This window comes from Electrophorus electricus, chromosome 4, assembly GCF_041902795.1.
Source record: "Electrophorus electricus isolate QZ-2024a chromosome 4, ASM4190279v1, whole genome shotgun sequence".
Taxonomy (NCBI): Eukaryota; Metazoa; Chordata; class Actinopteri; order Gymnotiformes; family Gymnotidae; genus Electrophorus; species Electrophorus electricus.
In genome coordinates this window covers 37,499,490-37,522,304 of record NC_137500.1, presented here as the reverse complement: position 1 = coordinate 37,522,304, position 22,815 = coordinate 37,499,490, and the positions used below count along the sequence as shown (strand labels likewise).

The following is a 22,815-nucleotide window of genomic DNA, read 5'->3' as shown; positions in this document are numbered from 1 at the left end:
AAAACACCTCCCATCCGTACCGCCATAATAAGGGGACGCCGACAGCGAGAAAGTGCGACGTGTATGCAAGGCAAATTCGCTGATGAACTTGTTGGGTTTTTTTGGGGGGTTTTTTGGTCTATGAGCTCATGGCGTTTGCTGGCTGTCACTGACCTTAATGGTCTTGTCGCTGTTGGCACAGTTGTTGATGATGGAGAGAGACTGCTGAAACCTGGTGCCACCGATACCAATGACATCAGCAATCAGCTGACTGACAGCTATCACCACCTGGAGGCAGACGAGCAGAGTCAAGAGCCTCGCTGGGTCCACGCACGTTCGCACGGGTACACTGGCAGGTTAGTAATGGCAGCTTTGAGCGGGGGTGGTATGGCGTGCCACCTGCAGGTGCGTGCGGACGAAGGACTTCCTGCCCGTGTAGTCGAAGTTGCTCTTCATGAGGAAGTAGAGCAGGTGGGCGGCATCGCTGCGGATGGAGCTCAGCTTGGAGTTGCAGCACTTCAGGATCTCGTAGCAGAAGGACGCACACATATCTGCACGGCCCTCGAAAAATGTGCATGGGAACTAGACGTGCGTGCGCGCGCACACACACACACACACACACACACACACACACACACACATCCATCCATAAAAACAGTAAATAAACAACTTTGTCTAATGCTACATGTGATTTACAAGCCATTTAGATGCCAGTACAAAAATGCAAAAATCTGCGATGTTTTTCTTTTTCATCAGACTGAATGGTGAAAAAGAAAAACATCTGGTACAAGATCGTGGACTACGTCACGGCTCCTACAGCTCGTGTTTGCTTTGACCTGAACCAGGCCTGATCTGCCAAGCTCAGGCACCCTGACGCAACGCTGACCTTGTAGATGAAGGTGCGCAAGAATGCGATGACCTGCTTAAGGGCCGTCTCTGACTGGTTAATCTGCAGGAATCCCAGGTGGACCGCAAACACTTTCTTCATCAAGGGGTTGTGGCCATGGTCTAAACTCAACTGGGTCTGAGCGAGGGAGAGAGCGTGGTGAGAGGAGAGCGAGAACGTGAGAGCAGAATGCGAGGAGAATGAGAACGTGTGAGTGTGTGGGGTTGCGAGGAGAGTGAGAGAGACCATCAGAAAATGAGTCAAATGGATGTATAATCCCTGTATTTGTGGACTTACAGTTCAAGTGTTGTATTCTATTTATTATACTTCATGTCTAAGTCTGTTGAGTGAGACCTGGCTATGTTAGTGGTGAACACCTCTATAATATAATACAATTTTGACTCTGAAAGCAATTATTCCATGTTTGGCTTCATTAAATGTAACACAATGTGATAAAAATCATACAAATCAATGACTGATGTATCCAGCAAAATAAATGACACTTAAAATCCGATTCACAGTTTAAAAAATAAATAAAATGATTGAATTGACGCAGCTTTTGTTGGGGCCAGGCTGAGGCCCCTCCGGCCACCAGGGGGAGGCCTCGAGTCAGGCACACTACCAATCAGGCTTAACGCCCAACAGCTGCGCTAGATCTATATAAGCCCGGTGACCCGGTCACTCAGTGCTGGGTCTTTGCTGAAGTTTGGAGCCCAGCTCCTAGCTGGTAACGCTGGGTATTGAGGTCTGGGAGCCCCTGTGCTACACCTCTTCTGCTCTGCGAGGGTGTCTGTGTTTTTACACGGCCCCTCCCCTCTCTAGTTTTCCCTCTCAAGTCTGTCCCTCTCCCGAGGCTTCCCTTAGCCATTAAAGTTCCTCCCTGTTTTCTGGTTTTGTTTGGGAAGTTTTAGTTTGGTTTTCTCCAGTGCATCGGGGCTGCCATTCTTCCCGTGGTGTCCTTTGTTCTCCCTTTTTCCACACTCGGCGTGGTGTTTAGTTTTCCATTCCTTTGAAGCGCGATATACGCGCAGGTCGTTCATTGGCTGCCACAGTTTAGCGGGAGTTTGTTAGCCTCGCAGCAAAGCGGCTGGGGTTCAACTCCCCACCTTCATTTTTTACTTCTCTTGTTTTACTGGTTCTTAGCTATAACTGTTTTGCACATGGCTCCACCCTCATTAGAGCAGGGTAGCTCACCCAGTAGGCTGTCGGTACCTTCACCCATCTGACCTGGGTTTGAGCCCCATTACAGCTTTACCAAATATGCACAATATGGCTTTGGCTGGTGAATGACAATAACACACCAAGGACAGTGTGTGTGATCACAGAGCAGGACTGAGGAGCTCATACCTTAAAGGCCATGATGAAGATACTGAGAGTGTCCAGCACAGTCAGACACACCTCAGTAGCAATGTTAGCCTCCAGCAGCGACTGGTTCAACACGTCCGCATCCGAATGGCTGTATGCTACACACACACACACACACACATTCAGAGCTGTTGCTGCCCCTGTGTGAAAGTCATCACTTAAACTCATTCCAAATGAAAATGTGGTGTATTTGCTTATATTTAAGGTCAGTTATCTGATCTTTCTTCAGAGAACAGATATATCATATAAAAATGAACACAGTTTAAATCAATTTGAGCGCACTGGCCAGGCCAGCGCTGTGGCTACATTTAAACGAATGGGAATACCGTTTCCATAATCATAACTATTCAAATGAGGTGACTTTTCCATATCAGAACTATTAAAATGCAGTGATGGAGAAAAAAGATTTAAAAAAAAAAGAGTGAGAGGCAGAGGAAGGAGTGCAGGGATGGATGGATGGAGGTGTGCTTAACCAGCTAATGGCCACTCCTTTGACCGATGCTCCTTTATTCTTTAAATTATTCAGAGGGACTACAAGAACAGTAGTGTCTATCCTCCTTAGTAAAGCATCGTGGCTGGTATGACAGCCCTACTGACGCGGCTCAGTCATGGAAGTCATGGGGTTAGAGTTACTGAGCCAGTCAGCTGGCTGTCTGCCAGACCAATCGCTTTTTACCATGACCTACAGAAACATCACGTATACTGGCAAACTCTCTGACACTGGAAGCAGAGAGACTGGCTCCAGTACGAGGATCAAACAGATTGGCTCCAGAGAGATTGGCCTCAATATGAGAAACAGAGTCTGGCTTCAATAAAAGAATGCAAGAGTGACTTCAGTGGAGAAAACGGTGCCTCACTAGGGAAGCCTGCAACAAACCAGAGCAGCAGGCTGCGGACGGTTGTCATGACCGCGATGATGGTGATGACGATATCGATGCTGCTACTGATCCCAACAGACAACTGACAGGGTGTGGCCCGGTGTTGCCGGGCAGAACTCACTGTGGTTGAAGGTGTAGGAGTTATCCAGGCTGCTGAGCTGTTGTAAGCGGGCGTGCATCACCCCAGCGCGGCTGCGGGATACAGGCAGAGTCTGAGATTTGCGCTCGTGGGCTACAGGCCCTGCCTCCTGGCTCCTACAGGGGAGTTCCACAACATGCGTTAGCGTGGGACACACACACACACACACACACACACACACAGGAAAAAGAATTACAGGACTATGCACTATAGAGGAAGACAAAATCTAACTGTTTCATCAATTCTCTCCAGGCTTGCGTGATGGTACTGATCACGTTGTGGTGCGCATTCAGAGGGATAAAGAAGAACGGCGTTGCATGGTACAAATTTTAAATTGTTCTGGTTTCAGCTTTTGAGCCATTCCTAACATTTTCTCGAGTCTACAACATAACTGGTTGTTCAGTCCTGCCATCTAACCACGTCGCTACGGGTGACGGCGAGGCCAGAGAGAAGGTCTTCAGCATGCAGTAGTTAGGCCACGCCCACTGAGGCCAGCGGGCAGCAGAAGGCATGGACAGACGGACAGATACAGCAGGTAACAGCCGACGCAAGGTAACACGGCACATAACCGGGCAGACAGACAAGTGCATGCAGCCGGAGAGCAGTTAGACAGGCATGTCCAGTCTTACCCCAGCAAAAGCAGGAGCCTCACGCACGCGTGTGCAAGTGTGTGTGCGCGCGTGTGTGTGTGAGGGTGTTACACTCGCAGCATGGATGCGAACAAAGAGAAATAAATCGTGAACGGTTAGAGACAACCAAGTCCAATCACAGAGAGTAAAACAGTTGTGTGTGTATGCACATTTGTATCTGTGTATTACATTGACTGAAATTACATGAGGTATTGAAATGCATTTGAAACATCTCAGATTTGGGACAGTGTTAGTCAGAACTTGAAATAATAGACTTCAACTGCAATGTTTTTTTGTTTTTTTTTTGCATTTTACGGTGCAGCTGTATTCAAAGAAACGTACGAGGCTTATTTTTCACTGAATTACACCAACAGGTTGAAGTTTCTTTCATTAATTAATAAATTAGGTTAAAAAAAAAGAACTCTACATCATAAAGTATTGGGTTTAAATAATAATTTTTAAAAAAGATCCAAAAGGCGTTACCTAGCGATGTGTCTTTTCCCCATGTATCTGAACTGGTGAAGGCACAGTCTGAAGAGACCAAAACAAAGTGCTTCTTTAAAATCTATGAGCTGAAACAGAGCTGAGATGCAGATTTATAGGAGTCTGCTGCACTTACTCTAACAGCGTGAAAAAATCCATCAGATCTCCGGATGAAGCCTTATTCCAGTAGGTGAAAAGGGCATCTGAGTAATGAGAACATTTACGTTCAGTGAGGCATTTGTCATTGGTGGACTACAGGGAGTTGTCTGTATAAAGTAACACCCTTGTGTTAGAAATACACGCAGTCACATGTGCTCATGCTCTGCGTGTGATTATAAATCATTTAAACGATGGTGCAGAGGAAGAGTTGATCTGCAGGTGTAGGTGTGTGTACCTTCAGACATGCTCTTGAGAACATGTAGAAAACACATTAAGAGACTCTTCACCTCAGTCTGGTCTAGTTTATCACTTCGCAGGAGGGACCCACCCAGAGCTGCAGCTGCCTGGTACTGACATACAGAGAGAGAGAGAGAGAGAGAGAGAGAGAGAGAGAGAGAGAGAGAGAGAGAGAGAGAGAGAGAGAGAGAGAGAGAGAGAGAGAGAGAGAGAGAGAGAGAGAGAGAGAGAGAGAGAGAGAGAGAGAGAGAGAGAGAGAGAGAATGTAAGAACAAAAGAGAAAGAGGCCACGAGAGAGCGAGAGTCAGACACAAACACACTCACTCTGGACATTTTTGCCTTGTCCATTGCTACTTGAGAAGAAACACACTTCATGCTAGTTTAAAGAAGTCGATCGTATCTCTACCATTGAGCATATTGGCATGGAAGAGATGAGGTCATGCCTTCACCTCCACTGTGCTGCCGTGCCTAAGCTTAGCTCTGCTGGACCAGTCACGGCCTTCGGTGTGTGAGTTACTGGCCCATGAACATCAGCCAAATGTGAACTGAACTGTGCAGCGTAAGGTGGCGGATGACCTGACTGATCAGGCTCATGATCAGGCTCGAATGTCACCTGATTAATTCTGTTCATTAATACCGTGCTGCTTTTATTCACAACGTCGTCATGGAAAATCAGAGAATCAAAGAAATGAAACCCAACTCCGACCAAGGGCATGCTGGGAAGAGAGCAACCCCAAACCCCCCCCCCCCCCCCCCCCCGAGAGCTGGAGAGAGCACACACACACACAGAGCCATGGGTTAACACCACACACACACACACACACACACACACACACACACACACACACACACACACACACACACACACACACAGAGCCATGGGTTAACAACACACACACACACGCACACACAGGGCCAGGTGCTGCAGTACTTGTGCAGGGCTGAGCAGGCCTGGGTGGCTGGACAGCAGAGAGAAGTCCATGGTGTGGCGTTGGGGCGGAAGCACGGCCTCCCCTTCCCATGGCACACGCGGGACACTAGCTGAGTGACGGCGGCCCAAGAGCTGGCACTGATGACACCGAGAGCAGTGGGGGGGCGGGCAGACATGGGTCACCACACACACACACACACAGAGCCATGGGTTAACACCACACACACACACACAGAGCCATGGGTTAACACCACACACACACACACCCACGGGTTAACACCACACACACACACACACACACACAGAGCCATGGGTTAACACCACACACACACACAGAGCCATGGGTTGACACCACACACATACACGGGACACCACACACACACACACACACACACACACACACAGAGCCATGGGTTAACACCACACACGGGTCATCACACACACCCACCCACATGTGCACACACACACACACACACACACACACACACACACACACACACACACACACACACTCCCACGCACCCCCATCCATAATACTAACACAGGATATCAGATTAACCACATTGCACCCAAACCTGATTCAGCAACGTGATACTGGGAAGTGTCTGGGCAAGCCTGCACACAATTAGATGGGCCAGACAGCTCTGTCAGGTATACATGCATGTCTGTCATCCTTGACGGTACCTTGTCCAGGGAGTGGAGCTTGTCATTGCTGCGCTCTGTTAGGCTGTTGCTGGAGTCGGTGCTGATGAGAGAGCCGCGTGACTCAGCATGCCGTACGGAGCTGACATTTGGAGTAGAGGATGTATGTGGAGAGGCTGGGTCACAGACAGACATATTTATTATTATTATTATTATTATTATTATTATTATTATTATTATTCACTAGTAACTGCCACATTCACAAAGTCCTACAGGAAGTAGTAACAATATCTGATTTCAGGCTCAATATGATTTTAAAATGTCAGGTCAAGATTTGATTAATTTTCCACGACACCAAATGTGACATTGCTTAAGTGTGCAATAATGCAGTATGATGCTGACTCTTAATGGGTTTGGTGAGACAGGGGTCATGCCCTCTCACCTGTTCCCGAAATGACCCCAAACACGTCCTTATGCAGAGCACTCTCGACATGGCTGCCTGCTTTAGGAGGCGTCATCAGGGAGCTGGCAGAGAGAGGCTCTTCGCGTCCATTCTGCAATGCACAAGAGAGCATCCGTCACACACGAGCACAGCGGGAAACTCAGGCCGTTCCTCCAGCTGTCATTACAGACTGTGGCCTCTAGGGGTCAGCCTTACACTGTTGGAGAGGTTGTTGGGGTAGGGGGAGACGTCTTTAATGTTGAGCCTCTGGACGTTCTCTTGAAGAAGCCCGAACAGTGGCAGGTACAGAGTGGCGAGCCTCGCCTGCTGGCTCTGAAACACACGTTCATTACGTGTCCAAAACATCCACCAAGACGCACATGTAGGCTGCAGTTTACATTCCATAAAACCCATCAGACCACAACGCATGCTCAGTATGAATATGAGGAGGATCTCTCACGGTCCCGTTCTACCTGAGACTCACCTTGGCGGTGTAGCGGTCGTCAAATGTGTGTTTGATCATGAGGTTCTTCAGGACATGGATGGACATCTGCCTGATGTCACGGAACTCCTGCAGTGCACCGCCCACCTCTCTCAACAGCAGCCCAACCAGGAAGTGGTGCTTACAGAAGTCATCTGTTAGAGAGTAGTCCAGCTGCAAATCTGAACACGAGAGAAAGAGAGACCAGGAGAGACCAGGGGAGAAAGAGAGCGAGAGAGAGACCAGGGAGAGAGAGAGAGAGAGAGAGAGAGAGAGAGAGAGGGAGACAAAATAGTAAAGATAAAGTGTAATACAATACAAATTGTGGAGAACTTTGTAATCATGGAGAAAATTTCTTGGTGGAGGACAATACAGTTGGCTAGTGAGAGACTTTTTATATTACAGAGCACATAACAGGTTATTCAAATCTGATAAAAATGAACGTTCAAAAAGTTCTGGTCAGTAAGTGCCGTTACCCCTCGTCTCTTTAAAACGCTGATATTTTCTTCAGAATGATATGAAATGATCATTTTTGGTTTTAGAATCATTAATAAACATGTTAATTTAATATTAGTTCACTGCACTGCAGCTCAAGTGTTTTTGACCATTTTGATCACTTTTGATCATTCCCCGCTGATTTCAGTAGGACAGTATTGATCCGTAAATGATTGGTTATGGATTAAATCAGGTAGGTCGCACACCTCACCTACCTACAGCAGACTGAGACGCCATACTGGAGCAGTGAACTGCTGCTCAGCACAACACACACACGCGCACGCGTGTGCACACACACACATGCACACACACGCACACGCACACACACACACACACACACACTAAGATAATTATGCTCTGCAACAAAGACAATTTCAGCTCAATTTAGAGTTAGATGGACACACTTAATTAATACCTACTATTCCACTTATGACATTAGAGTTTATATATAGATATGCCCCACATGCATATCTGTTACTATTAAGTATTAAAAAAACAAATCAATCAGTAAAATCGAAGGTAACGAGATCATTTTCTTTGATTATTATGTGGTTTGTAAGTGTATCAGTGTCTCATCTGACCTTGAAACCTCTGGATCCGTCCCTTCCCAAAAGGCATGGGCAAGTTGAGAGGAACGTAGTGCTCGTGATTACACACCACCCGCAAGAACTCAAACTTCAACTCGTATAGTGTCTGTGGAGGGAGGAGGGACACGTGTGAGAAGGATGACATTGAGAATACGGGAGGACACTGGAGACACTGGAGGACACAAGAGGACACTGGAGGACACTGGAGGACACAAGAGACACAGGAGGACACAAGAGGACACAGGAGGACACAAGAGGACACAGGAGGACACAGGAGGACACAGGAGGACACAGGAGGACACAAGAGACACAGGAGGACACAAGAGACACAGGAGACACAGGAGGACATCTCAGAGAGCCAGGCTTAATCAGACAGTTTTGTCATAAGCTCTAAAGCTGAAATCTAAAATTAAATGATTATTACTTAGTGAAAGTTTGGAATTTGTTTGAATATGTGTGTGTGAGAGTGTGTGAGTGTGGTAGGGTAGTCATGTGGGAAAACAGCACCTTTGCATCTCCAGGCATGAAGCAGTTGATGTAGTTGTTAATCTGCTTGAAGACAAAACCTCGATCCATGAATGTAAAACAACGCTGAGGGTCAAAAAAAAAAAAAGGTTTTATTTACAAGGAAGGAAGTTCAACAAACATTTCAGTCCTCATTTCAGATTCTGTTTGTGCTCGCCACTTGTGTTGGACTCTAGATTGGCTGTGGTGAGTGTCAGTCACACTGCGGTGTGTGAGGGGGCAGGTCCTTCTCACCTTGATGAAGATTGCCAGGCTGTGGTTGGCATTGCGTGCTGCGTCCAGGTTGTCTTTGTATTTCTGCGTGATGTGAGGCATCAGCATGTTCACCAGTGTCTCCACCATGTGGTGAAACAAGACCGAGAAACGCTGATTCCTTGACAGCTACGAGAAACAGGGCAAAGGGCAGAGCCTTGGAGGTCATTTTCGGACGCGGTGAAGTCCGACTGTAGCTTCTCTAGAAGCCACTGAAGAATAATTCCGTTCTGAGACCATTCACAAGCCGTCAGGTTGTCACACCTACCCTGACTTTGCCACTTTCTATCATGTACTGGGCCATGGACTTCACTAAAGCTTCAAAGAAATACCAGGAGTACTGGAAACAGCAAAACAGAGAAACGCGCGTCACACAACCAGGGCCGCACAGACTGGGCTGAAAGCAGAGTGAAAACCTGCTTGGGCACGCCAGCGCCGTGCACGGGGGGCACCAGGGCCTGCAGGTGGGCCTCACCTTCAGCAGTTTGTTGCTGGTGAGGAAGTCAGTAGAAGGTTTGAGGATGCTGGTCATGGCTTTGGCAAGCTCCTCATGTACGGTCTTCCCCGTGGCCGTGTGAGCATCTGTCTTAAAGACATACTGCGCACGCATGCACGCACACAGAGAGACAAATAACACCCATAACCTTCTGATGAAAAACCCTTCGGACCTTCAGGAAAAGGTGATCTCTATGAAGTGGCTTTGGTAAACTAGCAGGGCTCCTGTCTTGTACTTTCATACTTAACATCTCGACACATAACAGGGGAAGAGACGGGTCCAGTGAGGTTTTATGGTTGTGGCCTATGGGTGTGGCCTGTGGGTGTGGCCTGTGGGTGGAGCTCACCTTCACATAGGAGCGGAGGTAATGTTCCAAGCCCTCCTCATGGCACTGAGCTACTATATGGATCATCACTCTGAGAGAGGAGAGGGGTGGAGGAGAGGGGTGGAGGACATCACAGGTATGTATTACATGCAATGTTTGTTTTGCAATGTTTGCAATTTTTTCCTATAGTGTAGATTTATACCTACATAACAGCATGTTCCCACTGTATTGGGCAAGTGTTTAAGAGCTGACCTGGTGACGTTGACGGCGACGTCTTCGTGAGCTGACATGGTGAGAACATGGAAGAGCTGGTTCAGAATCGTGGGGAGGAAGTTGATCATCACGTGAGCCTCCATCGCGTGCAGACTCTAGGGGCCATGAGCACACGCAGCCCCTTTTAGTTTCATCATCAGGGTTCGTTCCCTCGGTTTCTCAAACACTGTGAGTCACTACCGACGATACTATCGATCGAGTTCCTTGGCAGTGTTTTGTCTGTTATTGTAGATTATAATTTGCCTGATTCGAGTGGGTGTGAACCAGAGGGGTAAGGAACACACACCCAGCTCCACGCCCTGCTGACTACCACCTATCAGCAATCAGATCTGGGCACTTCCAAGCCCTGTGGTGGGAACCGTGGTGAGTGGGCCAGAGTCCCCACTGAGCTGTTATCAGGCAGGGAGCAGGTGTTTATTAACACAGACCCCCCACCCCACACACACAACCCTGTGTGTAAAGGAGGGGGGTCGGGCTGCACAAACAATCCTGACTCTCCAAACACGCTCATGTGCCCAGACAGTGTGAGATGAGGGGGGGGGGGGGGGAGAGAGAGAGAGAGAGAGAGAGAGAGAGAGAGAGAGAGAGAGAGCTGGTGTTGTGGAGATGTACCTTCAGGTATTTGACCAGCTCTCCACCAGGGGACTGGCCTACTGACGCATTGCTCTCACAGTGTTGGAAAAAATTGTGCAGATGCTGATCCTGATGACGGCAGAAGAACAAATGGTTTTGACACGAATTACACAAAGACACCAAGAAATGTGAAGGACACACACGGGCAGAAGGACAGAAGACCCAGGGAAGTGTGAGTGGGGTGCAGTCACCTGGGTGTAGACTGTGGACACCAGATGGGTGGAGACCTTAAACAGAGGCCTCCCTCCATCTACCCACTTCAATTCGGGACCGGCGTGCTGCTACACACACAAACAAACAAGCACCACATAAGTGAAGAGAAGCTGGGAGTGTGTGTGTGTGTGTGTGTGTGTGTGTGTCTGTGTGTTTACTTGTGTGTGTGTACGTGTGTTTGTGTGTGTGTGTTTCTGTGCATCTGTGTGCACATGTATGTGTATGTGTTTGTGATGTGTGTGTGTGTGTGCGCACGCACATGCGTGTTTACGTGCATGCATGTTTATGTGTGTGTGCGTGCGTGTTTCTGTGTGTGTGCACGTGCGTGTATGTGTTTCTGTGTTTGCACGTGTGTGTGTGCGTGCACGTGCGCGCGTGTGCATGTTTGTGTGTGTTTCTGTGTCTATGTTTACGTGTGTGTGTGTGTGTGTGCGCACATGCGTGTTTACGTGTGTGCGTGCATGCATGTTTATGTGTGTGTGCGTGCGTGTTTCTGTGTGTGTGCACGTGCGTGTATGTGTTTCTGTGTTTGCACGTGTGTGTGTGCGTGCGCGCGCGTGTGCATGTTTGTGTGTGTTTCTGTGTCTATGTTTACATGTGTGTGCGTGTGTGTGTTTCTGTGTGTCTGTGCATGTGTTTCTGTGTATTTGCGTGTGTGTGTGCACGTGAGCGTGTATGTATGTGTGTGTGTATGTGTGGGGCCTCACCTTGCTGCTGCTGTCCTGGTAGCTGAGGTAACCTGCAGGCAGGCTGGCAGCCACAGGGATCTGCTGTTCATTCATCACCACTCGGCCATCCCTCAGCAACCGTAGCCATGCATAGCCCACTACACACACACACCCACACCCACAGACACAGACACAGACACAGACACACACACAGACACACAACGGCACAAACGAACACAATGTGCACGTTTTAGTTATGACAAGGGAGAAAAAAGGCAAAACACCAGCAGTTCCATCTTTAACACACTAAAGCAGGCAACAGTGTTCAGGTGACGATCCTGCCAGCGAGGATTCAGGTTTAGGACAGAGTGCGTCTGCGGCTTCCCTGACTGACACGCCTTCTTTAACAACAACAACAACAACAGTGACCCAGCACACACAGGAGGGGCTGAACAGGAACACCAGTGTGCTCGGATCTTCCCGTAAGCTGAACCCGCTGACACCAATGTGCCGCCACTTGGCACAGACACCATCCGCCTCAGACAGACACTTCGCCCTGCGGCGTTGCCCAGGGCGCGAATGTGCGTGCGAGCACCCTACCCTGCGTCTCCACCTGCTCCCGCTTCTTGGTGTTGGCCTTGCTGTTGGTGTCACAGCTGACGTGATAAAAGGTGAAGAGGAGATGGTGCTTCTCCGTCAGCTGGGTCGGCAGCTCGATCTTAAACTGGGGATGGAGGAAGGGGGATCCTTACATAGGCGTATAATAAAACACAGAGGACCGACCCCGGTCAGGGCGGCTGGCGTTACCTTAACAGAACCCCTGTACTTCAGTTCGAGGGTCTCACCTCATCGTAGAACTCTGGGTTTTGTTGATGGTGCAATACTGTAGCAAAAGCGTTCTTAGTGAAGAGCGGTCCCCCGGGACGACTGTATATACACTGCACAGAAAGAAAAGGCCTGTTTGACACATGACCTGTAGCTTAAGGAAAGAATTTTGCATGTGTGCGCATGCGCACGTGTATGTACATAAAAGATCATGAGTTAATGAGACCAAGTTTATGAGTCTGAGTTCATGTGGAATAAAGTGTTGTGTAGATCAGAGGCCGACGGCGTCTGACCTTCACGGGGAGAGCGTCTTCCTCGTCCGAGTCCCGGAACTCCACACACACTGCGATGTTTCTGGCCTGCCGAAAGACGCGACGCACAAGCATGCTACAGCGGCTTGGATGAAACCCACAGAAGCGTGTAGAATGAGAGCTCTTAGGAGGGGGTTGGCACCTTAGCGAAGGTTTTCTGGCCGTCGTACTTGAGGTGGCGCGGGTAGACGTACAGGTGGTTGGTGTAGGTGGTGAAGGGCTGGGAGCACTTGGCGATGCACGGCACAAACTCCTCCACCTCAAACAAGACGCCGTTCCTGTCTAAGCCCTCGAACTGACGCACGGGGAGATACGAGGAGGTTATGCAGTCTACACACACCCACGGGGCACACACACACACACACACACACACACACACACACACACACACACACACACACACACACACACACACACACACACACACACACACACACACACACACACACACACACACACACACACACACACAGAGAGACGGATCAGCGAGGGAGAATAAAAACTAATCTTGGTTAGCAGGACAGAACTGGGCTCACTTGTGGGATCAGGGGCCACGTTGTCAATGGTCACATCCAGATTGCCCAGGAGCACGGGCAGCTTGGCCATCTTCTCAGGCCTGGCGGGCAGCCAGAGGGAGAGATCGCGGGACGCAGGAGACAAAGGGAAGGAGGGAAAGAGAGAGGCAGTGTCGGAAAGATGGAGAAAGAAGAAACGAGCCATTTTAAAGTCTGTCATTTCATCACTCCACAGATAAAAACACAAACCCATCCTGGAGTAGTGGGGGGAAAAAAAGACAGACAGAAGGGCCATGGAATTAACATGCTAAAAGACACCAAGATTCTCAAAGAGTCTCAAGTCAATGCTGAGATTTTTACAGCTATAACAAGAACCACCATATAAAAGAATCCGACTTTGTCCTTTGAACACAGAGCCTGGCTTAGAGCCTGTGCCGGTGTCACAGAGAGGGAGAGCTTAAAGGAAGCAATATACAGCCGTCACTTAGAGTGGGTGTGGTCCCAGCAGCCGGACAGCCAATAGGGACAGAGGAACACTAACTTCCTGAAATCCGCCAGCAGTTTGAACATGTCCTCATTGGAGAGTTTGTTACTGTCCTGCCGGTAGATCGGAGAGAAACGTGCAGACTTATCCAGTGTCCCAGACGCATCCTTAAACAGAGGCCTGGGGCGGGGAGAGAGATACAGAGTAAGAGAGAGAGAGAGAGAGCGCGAGAGAGAGGAAGAGAGAACAAGAACAATGCATTTTCCATTAGGACACAGAAGGTAACACATTCACAAAGCCCCAGAATCCCACCCCTCCATGTTTAGCATGGCCTCTCAGACTGTCATTCGCTATTTTACTGCTCATTTCAACATTCTGATGAAAAACAAGGCAGGGTTTTGGGTTGCCGGAATGTAAAACTTTATCTGTTCCTTCTGCCACAGAGAAACAAGCCCAAGATGTTTCCATTTGGTAAGTCAGAGAGTGGAGGCAGACTGAAAGCTGAGAGGTTGCCGTCACAGTTCTTAACGGCTGGTGTGTGTGTTCAAGTGTAGAGCGGTGGTCATATCTCACACCTGGCTGCCCACGCGAAGGCCATCCTGTATTGGCCGAGTCTGCTACACGCTAACTTAGCGTTCTTCAGCACCTTCTGGGCAGTCTGACAGAGGAGAGGACAGAAAGGAAGAAGGTTCGACTTTCACTTGAGCAGATACTTGCTGTGGCCAAAGTTTCCACAGACTGTACGCTAATGCTTTTTACATCTCCTGTCCCCTAAATCACATTTCCATAATACACACACACAGAATTTTAGAGAACTTCAAATGAAAACTGGCGTGAGTCATGACCTAAAAGCCATGCTCCAGACACACACACACACACACACACCTTGGCAGAGTCAGAGTTCTTCATATATGGTTCAGCACAGTGAGTTATTCCTCCCTGAAGGATCTTCTCAATCCGAGCCACAAGGAAGATATCAGGGTGTGGACATGTGACAGAGAACACTCCCTACACACACGTGCACACGCACACAAAACTGTGTTAGTGACAAATACTAAAGTTTCCTTTAGAGCCACAGTGAGAGAACTGAGCATTTCAAATGGTTCCTCTGAAGTGTCTAAAAAGCTGCTGAATGGGGCCATACACCCAGCTGTAAATGTAAGAACTGACAGCATTAAACGTGTGTGTGTGTGTGTGTGTGTGTGTGTGTGTGTGTATTCCTGCGTGCGGGATCCATGGATCTCCACCTGCTGCGGGTATTGCAGGGCGCTGTCTGGCAGACTGCAGGGGACATGCTGGCCAGTGTCCAGGGCTCCGTTGATGGTCTTCTCCCCAGAGACCTGCACCATGGCCCTCACTGATGGGTGGTTCAGGTCTACGTGGAAATCGGCAGAGACCTTCCGACAGCTCTGGGTATCGAACAGAGACAGCGTGATGAAGAACGGTTCCACCTGTCACACATGGGGAGGAAACAGAAAGAAAACACTGTTGGCTCCGAGCTCCATTAGCTGCCAATGACCCCACACACAGTAGTTAAATGGTATCGATTGAGGTAAGATGGCTTCGTGTACATTGGTGGTTGGTCCCTCCTCATTCTCTGCCACACAGCACTGCAGATTGAATGACAGGTCGTTGCACTTCACAAGAATCCGCTTGCCAAACTTCTCCTCCAGAGGTTTGACTTCAGGTTCGATGCCGGAGAAGTCCAGTTTCTGTGTGCCGACACAGAACGGGATCAGTGCGTCTTTGTCACTCATTCAGAACTACAGAACTTGGAGAACTTAAGCGAACGGCAGAGGAAGGCGCGAGGCCGGATCTGCCCGGCTGGCAGTCGTGGCCGGTCTGATCCGCTTGTCCGCGGAACCGTACCTGCGTGTCCGGGTCGAGAGTGAAGAGCTTTAGTCGAGTCTCATTTCTGATTTTGGACTCGATGTCTCGGGCGCTCTGAAAAGGATCATGTCAAATGGATCAACACACACAGGCGTGCCAGTCACACACAGTCTGCAAGTACGTTATGTCAAAAGTGCTACAGAAAAAGAGTCTTGATATAAAACTGTCAATATAACTTGCTCCTCTCTGCATTCAGTGACACTGTATTTAAATGGATTCAAAATCCCAGAACTCCAGACCACACGTCTGTGTAGTGCTGAAGGTCGCCTGCTCTGGGCGTTTAGGAAAACAGGACCTACCTGAAAGCCGTCCACGCTACCAGGAGAGTTGTCAGCTTTCCCCAGTTCGTCATCTGCAGAGCGGCCAAAAAAAAGGGCTCTAATGAACCTGGTCCCCATGGAGACCACAAGGAGGAAAACTGTAGCCAATTACAGATCAACTCTGTCAGAGATGATCTGTTGAGGGAGGACGGTAAGTGTTCAAGTACTGAAAACAAACCCCACACACACACACCCACCACAGAGATACACAAAGACCCAGAGTGGAGGCAGGAGGCCTGGGATATTTCACCAAACCAAGATATCTCACTACCCCTGGAGAGCACATTAATAAGGAAGCTGGATGAGTGTGTGTGTTAGCTGACTTGTTTTATTTTCTCAAGACGAGAACTGTAATGTCAAGAGATGTAGTTTTCCGGGTGGTCTCATAATGAGCACACCCACACCTACATCCACATGCACCCCCCCCGCCCCCCACACACACACCGTCATGTAGGTCTCCATTCCTCTTCTCCTGCATGGCGAGCTCAAAGCTGCTGCAAAGGATTTTGTTGAGCGTGCTGATCCACTCCTCCATCTCACTCTCGGAGTCAGCAGCCAGCAGGTATGCACTCTTATCTTGCATCTTCAGCTCGAATGCAAACCTGCGAACTTTAGTGTTCTACACACACACAAAGAGAGAGAGAGAGAGGAGTAAGATTTATGCCTTATTGAAGTGATAAATCTTCCATTAGAAATCCTACTCAGAGGTTCTTAGAAGTTCTCAGAAGTTCAGAGGTTGTTAAATGCTAACACTCTGAAGTGTGTCTTGTGAGGGTTGTTGTCTTTGTACTGGGTCTGAAGTCAGAGGCTTTTTCCAAACTGGCCGAGGAGAAAAGAGCGAATGAGAGCAGATTTCTTCAGAAGTGAATTTACATGGGAAACATCCGCACAGAGAGAGAAGCAGCTAGAGTAGTGTGTCCTGCTTCAGTATCCATTATTATCATTTATCCGTCTGTTAACACCACACACACCCACGACGACACACATGCACACAAAAACATGCATGCACACACACACAAACACACACACATGCGCACATGTTGGGCAGCCATAGGGCATGGCAATCCACCTTTAGGATCAGTGAACCGACTTGGTATATCAATGGATTTGCTCTGAGAGACTGAAGGAGACAGCTCTGAGACAGAAGGAGACATACATTATATCAGCACACTGGAGACAGGCCGAGCCAGTAGGTGAGAAGCAGGAACAGGTGAAAGGATTTCCATATGGAAGACAAAAACTCCACGTCCTGCCAAGATCACTGCTGGGCTTAAAAGGACGGGGACACATGTTGTTAAAGGGATGAGACAACACAACCTTGTGACATGTCTTTAGACAAGAGCCAGTGAAAGAAGAGCACTGCGAATCTCACGGCAACCCGTCCATGACACTTAGTAGAGCCTGGCTAGCTCATCTGCATGCAGCGTTGGCATTAAAACGCCCCATGCTTCCTAAGAGAGCCATTCATTCAGTTGGCCAGTAATGGAGCTTATAGCTCAGTGATTATTTTCACTTGGTTAATGGGCACGTTATCGGGATTCATAGCACCAAGGGGACTAGTCTCTGCTTTTGATGAGTAGACTGAAGTCATGCTTCCTGCCCAGAGGCGAACGCGGGGAGTCCGCGTCACACCGGGACGTTTCCCGGCCCACGGCGGGGCTGCGTTGGTTTGGCTGCGTATCGTTCTGGACAGCTTCCTCCAGGAGGACCCCACCCCCGCTGCGGCGGTTGGGTAATCGCCCTCAGAGCCAGCACCGGGAGTGAGTCAGAGCACACGGTGAGAGGCCGCGCACGAGGCAGTCTGGCTCGGTAATTCCCTGCTTGGGCAAGGCTGGACCTGATTGGATTCCTGGAGCTCGCGGGACTTTTTTTTAAAATCACGTTTGGATGATGCTTTCCAGGGAACAGCCACAGGGTTAAAAGTCGTGCTTTAGGGTAGGCTGTCAGTGTAATCAGCCTACCTCACACTTCTTGGCTCAAGGCCAAGCTTTCTGGAGACTGGGACTCCGACTACGCTAATCACACAGACAGCCTGCGCCAGTGGTGGACAGGGGATGTGGTTTCAAAGCGGAGGACTAGACCTTATCGGTGTGCAGTCAAAAACACAAAGGCTCCAGAAGAATACAGGTAGCATAGAGGGGGGAAAAATTGCAAGACAGTAGAGCTCTGTGTGTGTGTGTGTGTGTGTGTGTGTGTGTGTGTGGAAGGGAGGGGCCAATGACTTGTCATTGATTCTGTACCCTCCCCCGAGGGAATAAAGGGGGAGCTGGAGTTATTGGAGTTACTGCTGGGGATTATCGTGACGAAAGAAAGAACAAACGAGTCCACGTACGAACAATGCGAGAGTTCAGGGAAGCTGCAAAAGAGAGTCGTTGAGCAATAAATGAGACAAAGCCAGGCAGATACGAGCTGATAGTGAAGCAGCAGATGTGATCCGGACGGGGTAAAACCATCCGGATGGTTCTGACATGACTGCTTCCATATGCCTGCTGCACGATTGCATTGTTTTCCTTTGCTGGATGCTTTACGTGCAGCCGTGAGATTCATTACGCTTCTCCTTCCAGACTCAGTCTGCTCTAATGTTCACAGTGTCTTCGCTGAAGGGACAGATGTACACACGCACACGTATTTGCTCTCTCTGTTTGCTTTCTATTCGACCCAAGGGGTCAAGGCACAGAAGCCTAAAAGCTCATATCTAGAACATGTCTCTTTTACTTTCACCACTGCTGGATTTTGTGTGGTTTATGTATGTGTCCAGATTCACAGTTTTCTGGTGTATAACGCTGGACATGTAGTACCTGAACCACACCCATGCAAGAGTCCAGAAAGATGGTTCCTTTGGGCTCTTTGGAGATCTTTTCATCCTTGTAAAAGTTGAGGTTGTAGGAACCATCCCCCAGCTGTGTGAGGTGGAAATACCGCCGCTTGAAAGACTGAAACAGAAGAGAAATGAAACACTTTGCGTTACTACATTTACTTTGAACAGGAAAACTGATGCACGTAACAACGGTCTCTTTAGCTCTGGAAGAAGTGGAACTATGACATCTCTGTGACCTTTACTCAGCCGGTAGTGCTTGTTCCTTTAAGAGCAGGGCAGAACTGGTGCTCTAGGGTTAAGGAGCTTGATGTGTGTTTTCACGCCACATACTGAAGGTGTCCAGTCCGACTGTCTCATTGTAGGTGCAGCGTGTGGTGGTGTCTCACCCTCATGGTGACGCTGATAGCACTGTTCATGTTCCCTTTGTACAGCCAGCCTTGCCTGCTGATGCCTCCCTTCTGAGAGCCTAAGGAGGTTGTGTCCTGCACGCACGCACGCACACACACACACACACACACGGATAGAAAGGAAGAGCAGGCTTTGTGATGTGGCTCCAGTTCTCTGCCGTTTGATCCTGTGGCTAAAATAAACGTTGAAAAGAACAAGGAGTCATTGAGACGAGAGGCCCGCTGCCAAACTCATGTCCAGGAAAAACGCAGAAGAGCTGAAACCCAGATAAACTTAAACAAACCACTGTGCTGGATATGTGCAAGCAGGTCGAAGAGAGTCATCTTACAAAGAGCAGGGCCGCACTGACAGAACCCGCAGTAAATCTCATGGACACGGTAAACACACATCCGCGTCTCCGCTGCCTCAATTTTCTGGACGATGATAAACGAAAGCAGAAATACTTGTTAGGAGTCATTGCAACACTCCTGGAAATCTGACCAGTATTTTAACAGCATCGTGTAGGGCACTGAAGGTTGAGGAAACGCATTCCAAGGACTAGATCGACTGAGGTTCGAAAGGTTGGCATGATAGTAGCTTATTAAGGATGTTTTCTGTAGCCAGAGAGGCCAAACGCTTGCTCTGCTCTACCGTGGGCTGACAGAGCCAGCACGATAATGGAAGATTCACCCCCAGAAATGTGCTTACAGGCCACCCATAAAGTCTTGTCAAGACGAGATAAAGAAACATTTGTGAAATACTGGGAAACAGACGGACTCCCCTTTCGCTTCTGGTTGTAGCACTGAAGGGGAGTTTGTTTAGCGGGAAAAACCCCCTCTGACAGGCCACGGACCCAACACCAGCATTTTAAAACGGTGCCCGAGAAACTGTTGGAACAGGTTGGCCAACACCTTGGATATTTCACCATGTGCTGCACTATGAGGCAAAACCTCGAGGTGCTGCACATCTACTTCCAGTCATCAGATATGCACTCAAACACACGTTCAAACTCTCAGCCAACACGCATCTGTCAAAGCATGACCACACGCTTCCTGAACCTTGACCTTCCGCGGCACTGTTTCCGAGCAACAGCATCATAAACAGGCTATAGTGTTTCAAGTTTGCCAAAGTCATCTGGTACTAAATGCGAGATATTACAGAGGGTCATTATAATCAGATCCACACTGTTGGCTGTAAGATAAAGGATGTGTATAGGAGATAACCCTGTGCTAACTGATCTGAGTCCTGCACACAGGAAAACCTACAGAAACAACACAGCTGCTTTTAGCAGAGAACAAACGCTGCTTGGTTGTGAAGACTAACCTCTACGGTGTGGGTGTAGGTCAAAAAGTCAGGTTTGAACACTGACTTTTATGACGTTTACCACGTCATACTTCAGAATGTCTGTTATTAGCTGTGATTTTTTTTAAAAACAACAAAAAAAAACAATTTAACTCCAACCTACTCTCAACACATTGTGCAAACTCACTTCTCCAGCTCAATCAGCCAACCACTGTAACAGACAACCAACAAAAGAATAACCCTTTATCATCAGAGACATTGTGTAATAGCAGAACTCTGACTGGGAGCCCTAATTAAGGTACTGAAGGAAGCCTAGGTTAAGTCGCACAGTCCCAGAAGGCCAGTGGGTGGGATGGAGGTGGGCAGGGACCCTCTCGACAGGCTGTGAGGCACCTGTCTCTGTCCAGCCAACCTCAGCTGCTGGACTGTGAACGGGGGAAATACGATCCACTGGCGAAGCGGAGGGGATAACTAGCAGAGGGGAGCGATATCGTAACTAGTGAATAGCTCTCTCCGAGTTACGAATTCTGGCCTGTCTGGGACCCAGTTTTACTTTCCAAACCCTTCTATGGAGACTAAAAAGATAAAAAAGAAGAATACATCTGGACAGAGCGCCCCGGCAACACATCCGTAATGTAAATGACGGCAGCGGGCTACAGAGTCCTCTGATCTGCTCTCTTCATCAGGGACAGTCTGATCCACTCACCTCGTCTTTATCCACATCTTCGTCCACCTCGAACACGTGAACCGCCAGCTTATCGGGTCTGGACACTTTACTGGTTAACACAGATTGCAAAGCAGGTTACAGTGTTGGCACAGGAAACACACAAGCATGGCTATCTTAACCAGACCATTTCAAAAATCTCAGGACATCTCTCTCCTCTCAGAAAGAACAGTAGGGTGCGTTGGTCTGTGGCGGACTACACAGAGCTGACTGGCTTCTCACAGTAACTGATGGTTTAGTTTATCTCTTGTGCGGTCCGCCTGTGTGTTTTAATGTCACTGTCCATCTACTGCTCAGGCTTTAATGATGAAAACTCCCCCGGGAGCAACTCGGAGGGTTGAGGGGTTTATGTGGTTCCCTTCTACTGCTGCACTCCACTGCTGTCACTGTGTCGCTGCAGGAAAGATGAACTCTTACATTGTTCCACTCACTCCATTGTTACTGGAGGTCTGTACAAAATGCACATTTCCTGCTCTGTATCACACCACCAACTTTCCAAGAGCTGGTGTGTTTTTATACCCCACCCCCACCCCCTGCACACACACACACACACACCCCGCACGCACGCACGCATACACGCACATGCACGCACACACACACACACTGAGTGCCACTAGGTTAAATCCATAGCTGTACACAGTCATTGTGGTACCTGTTGTAACTTGTCTGAGGTGCAGGGAGCCTAAGCCAGGCTATGGAGACTAGAACAACAGAAAAATGAACCCATCATCTTACTTGGGAAGCTGGCGGAAGTCACCAGAATAATCTTCATACTTGTAGTTGACGAGGTGCCAGTCTGATTTATAGGTCTTGATACACTAGGACAAAAAGGCCATCATGACTTAAAGACAAAACGTGAGCACAAAATGCAGCACAATGCACACATGGCTGTTCATGGGAGGGAAGTGCAATATACACACACACGTTTTACTATTTTTAGTGAGAGTTTCATCCAAAGTCACGGATGAGATAAAAACCTCTACAAGAGAATTGTTCATGTAGAGAATCCTTTGCTCCTGGTCCAATCTGATCACTCAGGAAAAGGGAGACAGATGAAAAGATTTTATTTTATTTTTTTTAAAGATGATGTTTCACTGTTTGGTCTCAAACTCAGGATTAAAACAGCTAGAAAACAGAGAGTGTAGTAACAGTGCAGTAACAGCACAGTGAGATCACAGTGAGAGCGCAGTAACAGCACAGTGAGAGTGCAGTAACAGCACAGTGGGAGCGCAGTGGGAGCGCAGTGAGACCACAGTGAGAGCGCAGTGGGAGTAAGGGGGGTGCAGGGGCATGTCTGGAAAGCCTGTGGGACTCTCACCTCCTGCACGAACAGACTGTGGGCTTCTCTCAGGGCGCTTTCTGCCACAGACGAGTACAGAGTGCGGATGTGCCGGCGCACCACGCAGATCTGTGGGAGAGAACAGGGGGTTAAGGAAGGGCTTTCTCACCTTGCCCCAGACCCACCTCACAAACACACGGCCTTTAAAACTGAAAAAAACACCCTCACTCAAATACCTCATC

At 48.7% G+C, this 22,815-nt stretch overlaps 1 protein-coding gene across 8 annotated transcripts in view; it reads right to left on the bottom strand.

Annotated features, from left to right (window-relative positions):
• LOC113580297 (dedicator of cytokinesis protein 9) overlaps positions 1 to 22,815 on the bottom strand; it is a 58,950-nt gene that overhangs the window by 6,637 nt on the left and 29,498 nt on the right. For 6 of the 8 annotated variants that reach the window (XM_081713617.1, XM_035520910.2, XM_081713620.1 and 3 more), the window contains exons 3-43: positions 22,613 to 22,702; positions 22,030 to 22,112; positions 21,277 to 21,346; positions 19,268 to 19,363; positions 18,862 to 18,996; positions 16,508 to 16,682; positions 16,043 to 16,095; positions 15,723 to 15,797; positions 15,425 to 15,565; positions 15,101 to 15,304; positions 14,739 to 14,861; positions 14,429 to 14,511; positions 13,911 to 14,033; positions 13,391 to 13,470; positions 12,997 to 13,184; positions 12,837 to 12,902; positions 12,564 to 12,656; positions 12,319 to 12,442; positions 11,758 to 11,876; positions 11,029 to 11,118; positions 10,817 to 10,906; positions 10,184 to 10,299; positions 9,953 to 10,022; positions 9,586 to 9,708; positions 9,379 to 9,450; positions 9,093 to 9,239; positions 8,841 to 8,924; positions 8,328 to 8,439; positions 7,962 to 8,000; positions 7,255 to 7,433; positions 6,987 to 7,103; positions 6,771 to 6,882; positions 6,371 to 6,504; positions 4,754 to 4,868; positions 4,496 to 4,562; positions 4,360 to 4,407; positions 3,230 to 3,363; positions 2,213 to 2,328; positions 866 to 1,003; positions 379 to 561; positions 154 to 267 (exon numbers count right to left, since the gene is read on the bottom strand). In XM_081713617.1, coding sequence (XP_081569743.1) covers positions 154 to 267; positions 379 to 561; positions 866 to 1,003; positions 2,213 to 2,328; positions 3,230 to 3,363; positions 4,360 to 4,407; positions 4,496 to 4,562; positions 4,754 to 4,868; positions 6,371 to 6,504; positions 6,771 to 6,882; positions 6,987 to 7,103; positions 7,255 to 7,433; positions 7,962 to 8,000; positions 8,328 to 8,439; positions 8,841 to 8,924; positions 9,093 to 9,239; positions 9,379 to 9,450; positions 9,586 to 9,708; positions 9,953 to 10,022; positions 10,184 to 10,299; positions 10,817 to 10,906; positions 11,029 to 11,118; positions 11,758 to 11,876; positions 12,319 to 12,442; positions 12,564 to 12,656; positions 12,837 to 12,902; positions 12,997 to 13,184; positions 13,391 to 13,470; positions 13,911 to 14,033; positions 14,429 to 14,511; positions 14,739 to 14,861; positions 15,101 to 15,304; positions 15,425 to 15,565; positions 15,723 to 15,797; positions 16,043 to 16,095; positions 16,508 to 16,682; positions 18,862 to 18,996; positions 19,268 to 19,363; positions 21,277 to 21,346; positions 22,030 to 22,112; positions 22,613 to 22,702 — 4,521 coding nt within the window. The remainder of the gene's footprint in view (positions 1 to 153; positions 268 to 378; positions 562 to 865; positions 1,004 to 2,212; positions 2,329 to 3,229; positions 3,364 to 4,359; positions 4,408 to 4,495; positions 4,563 to 4,753; positions 4,869 to 6,370; positions 6,505 to 6,770; positions 6,883 to 6,986; positions 7,104 to 7,254; positions 7,434 to 7,961; positions 8,001 to 8,327; positions 8,440 to 8,840; positions 8,925 to 9,092; positions 9,240 to 9,378; positions 9,451 to 9,585; positions 9,709 to 9,952; positions 10,023 to 10,183; positions 10,300 to 10,816; positions 10,907 to 11,028; positions 11,119 to 11,757; positions 11,877 to 12,318; positions 12,443 to 12,563; positions 12,657 to 12,836; positions 12,903 to 12,996; positions 13,185 to 13,390; positions 13,471 to 13,910; positions 14,034 to 14,428; positions 14,512 to 14,738; positions 14,862 to 15,100; positions 15,305 to 15,424; positions 15,566 to 15,722; positions 15,798 to 16,042; positions 16,096 to 16,507; positions 16,683 to 18,861; positions 18,997 to 19,267; positions 19,364 to 21,276; positions 21,347 to 22,029; positions 22,113 to 22,612; positions 22,703 to 22,815) is intronic. The other 2 variants (XM_035520933.2, XM_035520915.2) reach the window with 1 other exon arrangement.